The sequence below is a fragment of the Crocodylus siamensis genome, chromosome 1, assembly GCF_052110815.1.
Source record: "Crocodylus siamensis isolate JL-2025a chromosome 1, ASM5211081v1, whole genome shotgun sequence".
Lineage (NCBI taxonomy): Eukaryota > Metazoa > Chordata > Crocodylia > Crocodylidae > Crocodylus > Crocodylus siamensis.
Genome location: NC_143395.1, coordinates 296111433 through 296123817, shown reverse-complemented (window position 1 = coordinate 296123817; position 12385 = coordinate 296111433). Strand labels below are relative to the sequence as shown.

At 41.0% G+C, this 12385-nt stretch overlaps 1 protein-coding gene across 10 annotated transcripts in view; it reads left to right on the top strand.

Annotated features, from left to right (window-relative positions):
- Nucleotides 1-12385, top strand: part of INPP4A (inositol polyphosphate-4-phosphatase type I A) — a 197502-nt gene that overhangs the window by 115591 nt on the left and 69526 nt on the right. For all 10 annotated transcript variants that reach the window (XM_090065059.1, XM_090065091.1, XM_090065119.1 and 7 more), the window contains 3 exons: nt 7846-7913; nt 10521-10735; nt 11830-11874. In XM_090065059.1, coding sequence (XP_089921185.1) covers nt 10630-10735; nt 11830-11874 — 151 coding nt within the window. In that variant the 5' untranslated portion in view covers nt 7846-7913; nt 10521-10629. The remainder of the gene's footprint in view (nt 1-7845; nt 7914-10520; nt 10736-11829; nt 11875-12385) is intronic.

The following is a 12385-nucleotide window of genomic DNA, read 5'->3' as shown; positions in this document are numbered from 1 at the left end:
ACTTGGTGGCCACCTATAAGTATGTAAGGGATGACTATTGGGATCTGGGAGAAAAACTGTTCACTAGGGTGCCATGGGGGATGACAAGGAGCAATGGCCATAAACTGTTAGAGGATGGCTTCAGGTTGGATGTAAGAAAGAACTTCTTTATGGTAAGGTTTGACCAGAATCTGGAACAGACTTCCCAAGGAGGTGGCGCAGTCCCCACCCCTGGAAGTCTTGACGAGGAGACAGGGCAGACGCCTTGCTGGGATCATTTGATCTCAGCAGTATTTCTGCCCAGAGCAGAGGCATTGAATTCAATGAACTTTCGAGGTCCCTTCCAGCCTTAATTTCTGTAATTCTATGATTGCTAATCCCACTTGTTCAGAGAATCTTACACCATAAAAAATGGATGGATAGTATGACTTAAATAATGAGATTTTTATATTATGTATAATAAAATTACAATTAAAATTTACACACAAATTACACATAAACCAGTCAGAGTTTCCCTTTGGAAGTAACTTTAAAATGTGCACTTAAGATCTACTTTCTCCTTTCTGAAAATGATAGCAGTTTCCAGCCCCCAAAAATAACAACAACAAGAAAAAATAGGAATGAAAACTTGCTTTATAAATGAAAAAGCTGATATCCTCGTGTCTCTTGTAGCTTAGGTTGAAAAAATGACACCAACATTTTGAGCTATGCAATCATATTGTGAGAGCTGGCCACACTGTGGTAGTCCTATAAATAGCCCCCGAGGACCCCGTTGCACTCAATCTCACTGTCTGCCTTCTGTCCTTGGATAGCATGCTTAAGTGGCTATTGCTGCCTTCCATACTGTGGATGCCTTTTTCCTTACTTTTGGAAAGTTCTTCATTGCAGCAAGGTAGTAGATAACATGGTACCATGGGTAAAAATATTTGCCTTTCCCTTTTCAAATTTCTCAATATTTTGTAAGTTGATCAAAAGCAGTCTCTCCAAACCACTGGACTCAACTGCTCCAGCTGTTGAAAAATCCATCCAGAGATACTTTGTAAGGGGCTCAGAAAGACTGAAGGAATAACGCACAAACTGAATAGAACAGATTGTACATACTTAGCAAGAATGTTGCATAGAGTTGTGAGGGCACCTGAATTTTGGAAAACAGTTTTAAGGAGGCCCTGGGTTGCAGAAGTATGAAAGCCCAGAGACCCAGTGTACTGAAGTCTTAAACTCTCTCTCAGACTTTTGACTGAATATTTATCGCAGGGGTGGGGGGTGGCGACCACCTGCAGAAGCCACCGGTGGTGGCACTTTCTGCAGGGCCCAGGGCGGTTGCCCCAATTCACATCACCAGCCCCAGGGATGGCCCTGCCAGTGCTTAATTGGAGACCCAGGAACCTGGAGCATTCAGCAGAGGATAGCAGGACTGCTCCCATTCCTGTTTGCAGTTTTGAGGCGTATCTTCCCTCTTCTTCATTGCTGAAATGGTTAATCCCAACTTCTTTCTTTCATTTGTTCCTCTCCCTTTTTATACCTCGTGCTGTTTCTAATCCAATCGGGACTGTAAATTGCTGGGAGAGATGTATTACTGCTTAATTACTGGTTAATAGTCCCAAGCAATTCCTAGCTCTGCTCGTTTCCTTCCTGCCTGCAAGACATTTTCCTCACTGAACACATATATGACCAGCAGTATGTGGGATGATCTGAGGCAAAAGAATTTGGTAGTGGTCTATAGCAACCTGCCCACCTGCTGTGAACTCTCTTTCCTAGGGGAGCACAGGTTGTATGGTGGTCTAGAAATAAAACTGTACATGATAATTGGCACAATTCCTAGAACTGAATATTTAGGATGTGTTTGCAGAACCTGTGACCATTTCATTCAAATTGGGACTCTACACTTGCTATTTGAACAGATATTGGAGCAAAATATACTTTGAAACTAGCAAAATGCTGAGTTTGCAATTGCAACCCTATTTTCAAGTAAAAACATAAAAATATTAATTTACCAGAAGATATAAATGAGAGCAACAAAAGGGAAACAGACTTCTGCAGCCAAAATAATTATCTTTCACTTAAAATGACATCAAGTCTAATCCCACATCAGATACAATATTAGACGCAATTCATGTACCATCTAGAGAAAGAATTACATTGATGTTTATTTTCTAGTAATTGTATTATGGCCTTATACTAATCATTTGACAATATTGTTGCACCAGTGTATATATTTTATGCTATATAAAACCATTATATTCATTATATTATAATGTAGGTTTTTTTACTGAAGTTACTGTGTAGGTTTTTTCTTACTGAAGACAAACTGAAGAATACATTTTAAAAGCATATGCAGAAATGTACATTCATATATTTATATAAGTTCTAGAAAGCTACAGTTTCTGCCTAAATATGAATGCCAGCTATTGAGGAATATAACTCCTTTCTTTATCATTATTTTTTTAGACATTTAAAACAATTTTTTAAACATTACAGAATATGAATTGCTTCATTAATTTAGTCAGTTAATTTAAATATGTTGAAAGCTTGCATCTTTGAGAATAAAATATAAAACATAAGGTTTGTCCTTGGCCTTGCAATGGACATTATTCTGGAGGAGCACAACTGTCCCTGCATTTTATCGATTACCATTCAGTCTCTAATGAAGCTGGGACTTAATCCACTAACTGCTTTTTACAGTGATATTTTAAAAGGCCTGACGTGTCAGTCTCACCAGAGTCGTGATTAATACAAGCACTGATCCGTGCATATACAGGTCACATAAAAGCATTAATCAAAGCAGGCCTCTCTGAGACCGGGGCTAGGTGTTACCACAGATATGACTGTACAAATATCTCTTGCGCAGGCTTAGATTACTAAGTAATGGGGAAGTTTGGTTATGTAAATTTTTCGTAAGGCTAATGGATATGGGTGATTGATGCGACCAGACAGGACACCAAAATAAGGATGGAGTGTACAAGGATTAAGATGATCTGTTAAAGATGTTTTCCTATTCAGTGGGAAAATATTGTAGTATTGGCTGAGAACTAGGATGTATATGCTGTAAAATAAGTTATTTTGATCAGTGTATACAGAAGAGTCTGGGAACCCATAATTGCGCTAGGCCTAAGGGATGCCAGTTGTGCCAGCTGTGCCTGGACCTTACCATGAGCATCCAGGGCTAACACCCTGTAAAGCCATTGACCATGAAAGTTTGAATAAGTGCTCTGTAGGTAATAAATCTAGCAGAGCCTTCACCGCTGAACTAGGCCTGTGATCATTCTTTCTATAACATGGAGGTCTTCAAGGGAAAACACTCTCCCTATAGCAGCAGGAGCAATAGTGGCACAGACAGCACTTCAACCCAGTGTGCACACTGAGAAATATGTGGAGGAGGAGAATTGAGGGATGATAGGTGGCATCTGAAACCAACTGGGAGCCAATAGAAAGACTTGAGCATGGTATCCTGCCTCGTGGACAAAGGTGCCAAGCCTCTCATCCCTCCCCCTCTCCCCTTGTTTGGGGGGTGTCTATGAGGTTATATGTATAACCTACTAGCCATGACTTGTAAGTTGTAGAGAAATCATTCCACAAGCTGGAGAGTACATCAGAATGTAATCTACGTGTATCACAGGAAGAGGGTAAAAGTTCATGTAAGTGAAGGGTAAATTGAAAATTGGTTTCTTTTTATGTTGGTGAAATGATAACATTTATTTTCTTACTGCCATAGGTAGGCCTATCATTTTCAGTGGTATTCTCCAGTGGGAGTAGGTAGTAGAAGCTTCATAGGAAATCTAAAAAACAGAACATAACAATGCTTTGTTCTTGCTAGTTATTGTACGCAAACCTATCTGCTTAACAAGTTATTTATTTCTGTAATGAATACTTGCTTTCAGATGTAGGCGTACATATTTTATACAAATGGAAACCGAATTAAAGAAATGGGAATGTTGTGATCATCAGTGAATTAAATTAATGAGCAAAATAATTTGAGAGAGAAATAATGCTGATTATATTTCACTTGTGAATACATATGAATTGTCTTCATTTGCATGAAGGACTGACTCATGGTGTGGCCTGAATTGCAACTTATAATTAAATACTCTCAGATTTTGTTACAGAATAAAATTAGTTTTTAGCTTAATTAAGCATCTAATAACTTTGGAGAGGAAGGATCAAGAAGAAAAACAGAGTGATTTATATGGCCAAGTCAGCAGGGTTGTGCAGGAAGGAAGAAAACCACTTCCTTTCACTGAATTGGCACTTAGTTTAAATGTCAGTAAAAGAATGTATTTGGGGATTTCCACACTACATTGAATATTATCATTAGCTTGCAGTAATGTTCTTATTGTCCTCCAGCAATGGTTTTTTTGCCAAGGCCACCCTTAGACTATCTAATTTTGGAATAATCACTAGATGAGCTTTAAGATGAGTCCTGATGAGTGCACATATGCAGTTTGCCACCTTGTGCCCCATAGGCAGGACATTGTGTACTGAGAAAAGGAGTAGAGTGTGGTGGCATGGAGCTCTCTGCACAGCAGGTAGCTACAACTGGTAAGAGGCCCATACTCCAGTGGTGTTAGTTGAAGCAGCCACTGAACTGTTGTAACGTGTTGGGATCAGAGAAGCCTGCTCTCTGTTCCTTGGAATCAGCGAGCCACAGAAACCTCCCTGATGTCTTGTGCACATCCTGTGCCAAATGGAGTTGAACCACAAGAGAGAATCTGTTCCAGACAGTCCAGCTGTTTAACATGCAAGATACATTCCATGTCCAGGCTTCCAGGTATAAGTAGGTAAAATGGAAAAGTTGTGCATGCGTATGATGAGAAAAGTAGCTTTTTGTTGTTTGCAATCTTAGGCCTTAGACAGACATTACATTTGTAGTGCTACGATCACTCTTGTGGATACTCACTTTTCATAGGGCTACATGTGCAAGCCATCTGTAGTACCACAAAAATGTTCCTTCTCCAAAGCGGAACTCTGTAGCACTACATGTTGTAGTGCTACATATAATTTGTGGACAGTTCTCTGTAGCACTGCAGGGGGTTTTTTAGACCCCACAGTATCCCATAGTCCACAGCTTTCCACCCTTCCCCCTGCAAGAGCATACTTACTTGATCCCCTGTGACATAGACTGCGGCCAAAACTGCTGCCTCAGCCATCAGCTCCCTGAAGTACCAGCAAGACTCAATACTTCTGCTGCATTAGTGGCAGCAGCTGTTGAATACAGCCCTTCAGTGACTGTGGGGGTGGTGGGAAAGCAACTTTCCTTCTCCTCCGGGTCCCCAGCAGGCAGTGGGGGCCAAGGGGATAGGAGGGGGACATCTCCTACAGCTGCTGCTCCCAGTGGCAGCTGCCAACTGATGATGACTGCCAGGGGGTTCTCTTTCCCTGGGAGGGGAGAGGGAAGCTTGTCAATGATCCAGTTCGCTGACAGGGAGAATGGAGCACGGGGGAAGAAAGGAGCAGTTCCCCATCACCTCTGTGCTGGGGGAGCATGTCCTTAAGCAGATTTATATCTCTCCAGCCAGGGGGCTGTTTTGCATACCTCCAATAGTATTTATTTTTGTAGCACTAAAGTTGCCTTAGAAATTGGTGCACTACAGATCTGTAGATGTGCAATCCCTTTGGTATGCTAGCATTTGCAGTTATGCTAAGCACTCAGTTGCTGTCTTGCATTTAAATCAACAGGTATTAAAACGGTAATATCGCAACAGGGTCTCAAGGGAGATGAGAACAGTATTACCTGAATCATCATCAGTGATTTTGTGGCTACAGACAGTTATCACAGTTATCAACATAGGCCATTGGTCAGAGTGATTAGGACTCTTGTCTGAATCTGCTTATTGGAGGGCTTCCTATGTCTTCCTTTGACGCAGCTGTTGGCTGCATCACTGCGTTGGGCCAGCTGTGCTAGACACTGTACTGGGTCTTATGATTTGCTGCCACAGGACTTTCTGCCTGGAGCTGAAAGAGCATCTCCATTTAGCGCATGCGTTAGTGGCTCATCATTTGTGCATCAACCACAAAAGGCTGACTACAGAGCTGCAGCTGAACGAGGCTGACATTCTACCGTTCTGTAGATTACAGCCCACTTTGGAAAACAAATGATGCATTGTGATACAATCACTGAAATGCTAGCTGAGAATTTGAATAAGGTGTGGGTTGCATACTTTCGCTGTGGCTTTCACTGGTACCTGGCCAACTGATTAAATCATCTTTGAGCAGGGGAGACTTCTTCCAAGGAAGCAATCTGAGGATTGAACTTGACTAGGGTTACTCATCTGGTTTTCCACAATGCACTGGAAAAGAGCAGGTTCTCTCTTCTGACTTGGCTGTGCAGTAATAGGAGTATTTATGAAGCCCAGACAGTTACACAGATAATTGTAGTTCAGTCCTTACCATCACTAGCGCCACCCCTTAGTTCTTTTGTGCAGATGAGCATAAAATCCTTATGTGGTCACAGGCCTGTTCTGTATTATGAGAGTAACAGGTTTCTGGCCCTGGCATCAGTAATGAGTGTAGCCAAGCCTCTGTTGTGGTCATGGTGTAGCTACAAGTGTAGAAAAAGGCAGGTTGGGTTTGGTACCTTTGTTGTAGTTGTGGTTAAAACCTGCCATTGTAGCAGAACCTTGCCTGTTTGGTACTGGATCTCTTGCACCCATTGCCAGCAGTGATGGAGTGGATAAATCAATAGACTACACATTTGATGTCCCAATTGCCATGCTCAGAACTGAGTTTGTCTGAGAGAATGACTGCATCAGTCATGGGCTCTGGTATGACAGGTGTTAGGTGTGAACGGCTTGGATACCAAAAGGAAATGCCCTGTCTGGAAGATTTGCAGCAGTTTATATCCCCGTTTGTTAACATCTGAACTTGACTAATACAGAGTTCTTGTGCTGTTTTCCACATAATGTCCTTTGTCTGTCCTGATTAGGGCTATGTCTATAAGCAGGTTTGAAGAACTGATTGGACACAGATAAGAATAAGATGTTTTGATTGAATTTCTCCTAGTTTATCTTCATCATAACGTGTCCTTCATAGGATGTACTAAGGGGCATGGTGTCGCTATTATACTCCTTTGAATTTAGTTATCTAAAATTATTGTCCTTTTTGTGGACTTTACATTTACTTTGAGGAAATCGACCATTACCAGATGCAAACTTTCAGTGACCTCATGATGAACTTAGAAATAAATTAATTGCTCTTATTTCTATGATGCTTACTACTAGCCAGTAATGTAATCCTACCTTGCACAGCCATTCTACCAAGTGAAATAGATGTCCTATCCTCTGCTTGCTTTGTTTTATGTCCATCAAGCTAATTATTTTTGGCCATTTTAAATACCCTTCTTTCTCCCAAGGGTAGTAATTTCATGAACCAGTGAAAGCAACATATAAGGATCTAAAATATGGTAGAAATTGTGGGTATAGTTGTAAATGTGACTATAATAAAGAAAAAACAATTACAAAAAGTATCTTGCATCCAGTGAGCAGCATTTTTACAGCTTTTTTTTTTTTATAGTGCTACATCTTTATGTAAACATTTAAGCAACTTTTTCTTCCTGTCTCCTCTCCCCCTTACCAGATGCTGACCAGAAATCAGCTGCCTTTAACACAAACTAATGCTTCTTTTTTCTGTTTAGACTGGCTGCAGCCCTTACTAATATTGTGTGGAAGTAGAGCTGACTGTCAGACTTAAATGCTTTTGTTGAATCTGTAGTTCCAGGTGTGCTCTAAGATTTCATTTTAAGAATTAGGAAATACAAATGTAGCACACAAGTAATTGCCGAACAAGGTGCAAATTAAAGAACAAACTTGAATGCTTTTTTAAAATGCCTTTGGCCACAAAGTAACTTACACCTACTCTTATATTTGTTTTTAGATGTAGACTGAAATCTGCTTTTGAGAAATGTCAAACTGCAATTTCACACAGGAAGAAAACAGCCCACTGTAAGTATGACAAGTACAAATTGTCATAGAGGAAACAAATTCTTACTTGCTAGTATACTTTTCATATTTAATTTAGATAAATAATCGAGAAGCATAATATGTAACCCCCCCCCCACCAAAAAAACCCAAACAAACAAAAAACAGTCAAGTAAAAACCAGTGATCAAAGCGGGGGAAAAAGCGGGAACTGGGACGGTGTGGAGGCTGGCTGAGAGTTTCATTGAAATTATTGCCTAAGCCAGCCAGGGTGTTCAGCTTCCAGCCTGTGGGCCAAGTGCAGCCCATGGAACTAGCACATCTGGCCCGTGGGGCTCCCCCTGGTCAGGAAACTTGGTGGCAGTGGAGCAGTAGCCATTAATATAGCCACCCTTCCCCCTGACAAAGTTCCAAGCCCCGTGAGCCCAATTAGAGCCAAGCTACACCCCCTATCCCCTGTGGGTCTGGGTTGAAAGTAGTCCATGCCCCCTCCACACCAAACAGGGCCAAGCCACAGCCCTTTTCCCCCATGGGTCAGGTTGTGGCTGGGCCACTCCCCCTCTTCTCACATGGAATCAGGCCATGCCCCCTTTTTCTTGGGAGCTGGGGTTAGGGCCAGGACCTGCCCTCTTCCCCCCCACAGGCCCAGGTCACACTTTCCTATCTTGGCCCCACCTCCTCACCCCCTCCCCACGCCGGGCCGTGTGAAACCCCCTTCCTCCCTTGCAGAGCAAGGCTCAGGCTGGACTGACCCCCTGCTCCTTCCTCATGCCTGGATGTTGCTCACTACGTTGGCCCTGGGCATTGGATTGGAACTTCCGTCTAGCCCACGGCTGAACCAGGAACTGCCCATCCAACCTACCAGGGAAAAAGTTTGAGCACTATTGACCTACGCAAATTGTAAAATAGTGGGGACCAACCTTTTTTGTCAGGCATGCCACAAATTAGCCCTGTGTCCTCAAGTGCCATTCCAATCCCCTCATCCTTCCTGATCATCTCCTCTGCTTTTTGCTCCCTGCCCTGTTCTTCCTCGCTAATCAACCTCTGCTTTCTGCTTCCCACCCCATACTCCTGATCTGCTCTGTTTTCTGCTCCCTGCCTTATCTGCCACTGCTGCCTGTCTCTCCTTAATCTGCTGATCTGCTGCATTCCACACACACAGAGGCTGCTTGTGCCTGTTGTGGCACTCACGGTACAGGTTGGCCAGCCCTGTCGTTTGGGACTACATGCTGTTCTGGGAGGACTGCCTGTTTACTAACCATCGTAGGAATTAGAATTGGAAACGATCAGTTTCAGTCACTGGCTGTCAGATTAGCTAATTCTGCAGTGTGACCGTCATCATGGCCCATGCTATCATGCACTCTAAAAACTTTTGGGAATGAAGTGTGCATGTCTCTTTGACTTCCTGCATATAATGAATATCTCTTTTCTGTTGAGTGTTGATTTACATCGATCCATTGATTTATGTTCAATTTAAGTTGATACATACTTTCTTGTAAAGGACAGCTTTTCATTCTGAACCTAGAGGTCTGTCAGTCTGCTCTTTTGGGAAACATTCCCATCCTTGAGTTTTTAAATTCCCTGTTCGGACACTGGCCCTGTTCTGCGTCTTATAACTCAGGAAGGAAAAACAATTCTTCCAGAATTATCAAAAGGTTTTGCTACTAAATGAGGAGTTGTTATGGATGCAGTGACAATATAAGCCAGGGGCATGTGGTCACTTTATTCAGTCTAACTGAATGTTGACATTTTCTTTATAAATTACTGGCCTTTACTGTGTCCTGTAGTAAGGAGTTTTCATACCTTCGTTTTTTCCGGTGTACAGAAGTTCTTCCTGTTTAGTTTCAAGTGTGTGTCATCAGTTGGAATGTGAGTTACTGTAAAATTTAATGATAATTGTATCACTGGCCTGATGGTAAGGAAACACTTCAGAGCAACAGGTTGTAATGCTCCAATGTAAAATATCCCTGATGGATCCATTGGGTAATTCACTCCTTTTTCCAACAGAAATTTATACATAAAGTATCACGTAATAGTACTGCAGAGAAACTTTCTGCTCTGCAGAGCTACAGTATCAGCAGCCTTACATTCCCCCAGTAGTTTCAGACCTATTGGAGGCCAGTAACTTATTGTTACTATTACTTATTTTTGGATATATCTTTTTAGGGGCAATGGATTTTTAAAAAGTTTTGGTACCTTCTAGCAGCAGTAATGACTTGTGCCTTTTGCTTTCTATTCTGTCAGCCACTCTCCACTTATTTGTATCTGTTGTTCCTATCTCTGCTTGCAGAAGCCCCACCCCACAAAAGCACTGGGGTTACAAGACCCAATAAATGTCATTAAGGATGATTTAATAACTTCGCCAAATCATGAAGAGCAGTTGCTATGCCAATGGGTCCCTTTCAGTTCCTGATTTCTGACAGAAAATCCTTTGTTATATGTTGCACAATATTCAGCCCATTTTTGTTAAAATCCTGCAGGAGCATGAATCACATGAATTTGTATTTTATCAGTATTTATGTGTCCAGTCACTTAAGGACACTTTAAACCTATAGATTTGCCACTGTTAAAAAAGCATTGGTTGAAAATAGCTTAGCACTCCATTTATATTTTTGTTTTCGTTACTGCCTAGTATGGTAATGTTAGAGGAGTAGCTATTGGAGACAATCTGCTGCCCCCTGATACTTCAGCAAGACAAATCACTAGACTCTAGCAGCAAGAGAACGGTTCTTCATGACAAAATGACAGCAAGAGAACACAGTCCCCGCCATGGTGCAAAATCCCGCACTGTGCAACGGGCCTCCACTATTGATGTTGCCTCTGACATGCTAGGCCTTTCCCTAGCAGGTAAGTCTCTCTATGCTACCAGGTGTCCTCATGTTCTTTTCAGACATACTTTTATATCTTTTGATTACTTACGTTTCAGATGTTCCGACTTGTTCAGAGGGTGTGATCCTAAAATTCAGATAACAAGAAAAATAATTTTGTTCCATCTTACAACCAAGGGCCTAGAAATAGAAAAGGAGAGGTGTTAGGCTAGGTCTTGGGGTGTATGCTCATCGTCAGTCCCTTTCTTCTTTCTTGTGTCCCTGTCTTTTTGACAAGGTATTTAGCAGAACTCACAGATTTGTTGGAATTTGACTTGTCTGTGCCGTGAGCATTTCTGCTGTGGCCTTGAACTTGCAGCCTCTGGACTGGACACCATGCACCTTTGTGCCCACACAACCCCAACCCATTGTCAGTCCCTGAAACAAGGAAAAAAAAGGTAGCCAGACGGGCGTTCCTATCTGCTAAATACCTTGTCATAAAGACACAAGAAAGGAAAAAAAGTTCTCGGGAAGGCTGCAAGGGGAGAGAGTGATTACTTAGGTACTATTAGGTAGTGGGGAAAATATTAAAAAGTGACTTACAACCAAATTTTCAAACATCGCTCATTGTGTTAGTAGCCTAACTTATATTGTCTTTCAGTGGGACTTAGGATCATAAGTATGTAAATCACTTTTCAAAATGGGACTTAAGCTCTTGAGTCACTTGTGCACTTTTGAATTTTTTGCCTATTGTCTTAAGTATTTTTATCAGTTGGCAATATATAGTTTTGAGGATATTTTTATATATTGAAGATTCAGCTTGTAAACACAGTAAATTCTGTGGGATAATTTGCCACTGTTTTAATTTGCTGCTATTCTGATGACTAGTAATTGATTACTACTGTGTAATTTGCCATTTTTGCATCCCTGCTGGGGTGGCAAATTAACCAGACTTTACTGTATATTAAAGCATTTTTTCATGATTTACTGAATACAAAAATATGCAAAAAATGTTTTCAGGATATAACTTCTTCTGTAAAGTGTTTTCCCTCTTTAATTGTAGCTTGAACTTAAGAATTGCATGCAATAGGAATAGTAGTTATCAAATCTTACATATATGGTTCTGTGTTACAGGAAATATCCAGGATCTAGATGAACCGATTTTAGAGTTCAGCTTAGGTAGGTAGTTGTTATGATAATTTCTAATCTTTCTTAATTTCCCTGGTAAATGCTGCTGAATATTTTTATACTGAAAGGTTTATCTTACAAACAGGTGTTGAGCAGTATCTAATCTCATACTTTGTGTTTAATGAAAGTATGAAACAGAACCTTACCTTGCTTTTTGTAGATGTATCTTGATAGAAAGCAAAACGGTGATAGTGAGCAAACTCTACTATATTTCTGAGAGTCTGTAAATTAAAACGTCTGTTTGATTAAATTTATTGGATTTGGGATTGAAATAATCGCTTTAGTTTTAATTTATCAATGCACTGAACCTTCCAAGAAAGTTGACGGAGATTGTTTAAGCAGGAATATTTTCTAATTATTATTGGAATGATTATTAATTGAACAGTCTTTCTCTTAGTCCATTGACTGTGCAATTAGGTGGTTAACAGGGGACCCAAAGGTGTCCTGAAGTTAGCATAGATAAAATTGTGTTTTGTTGAATGACTTTAATCAAGTCACTTTA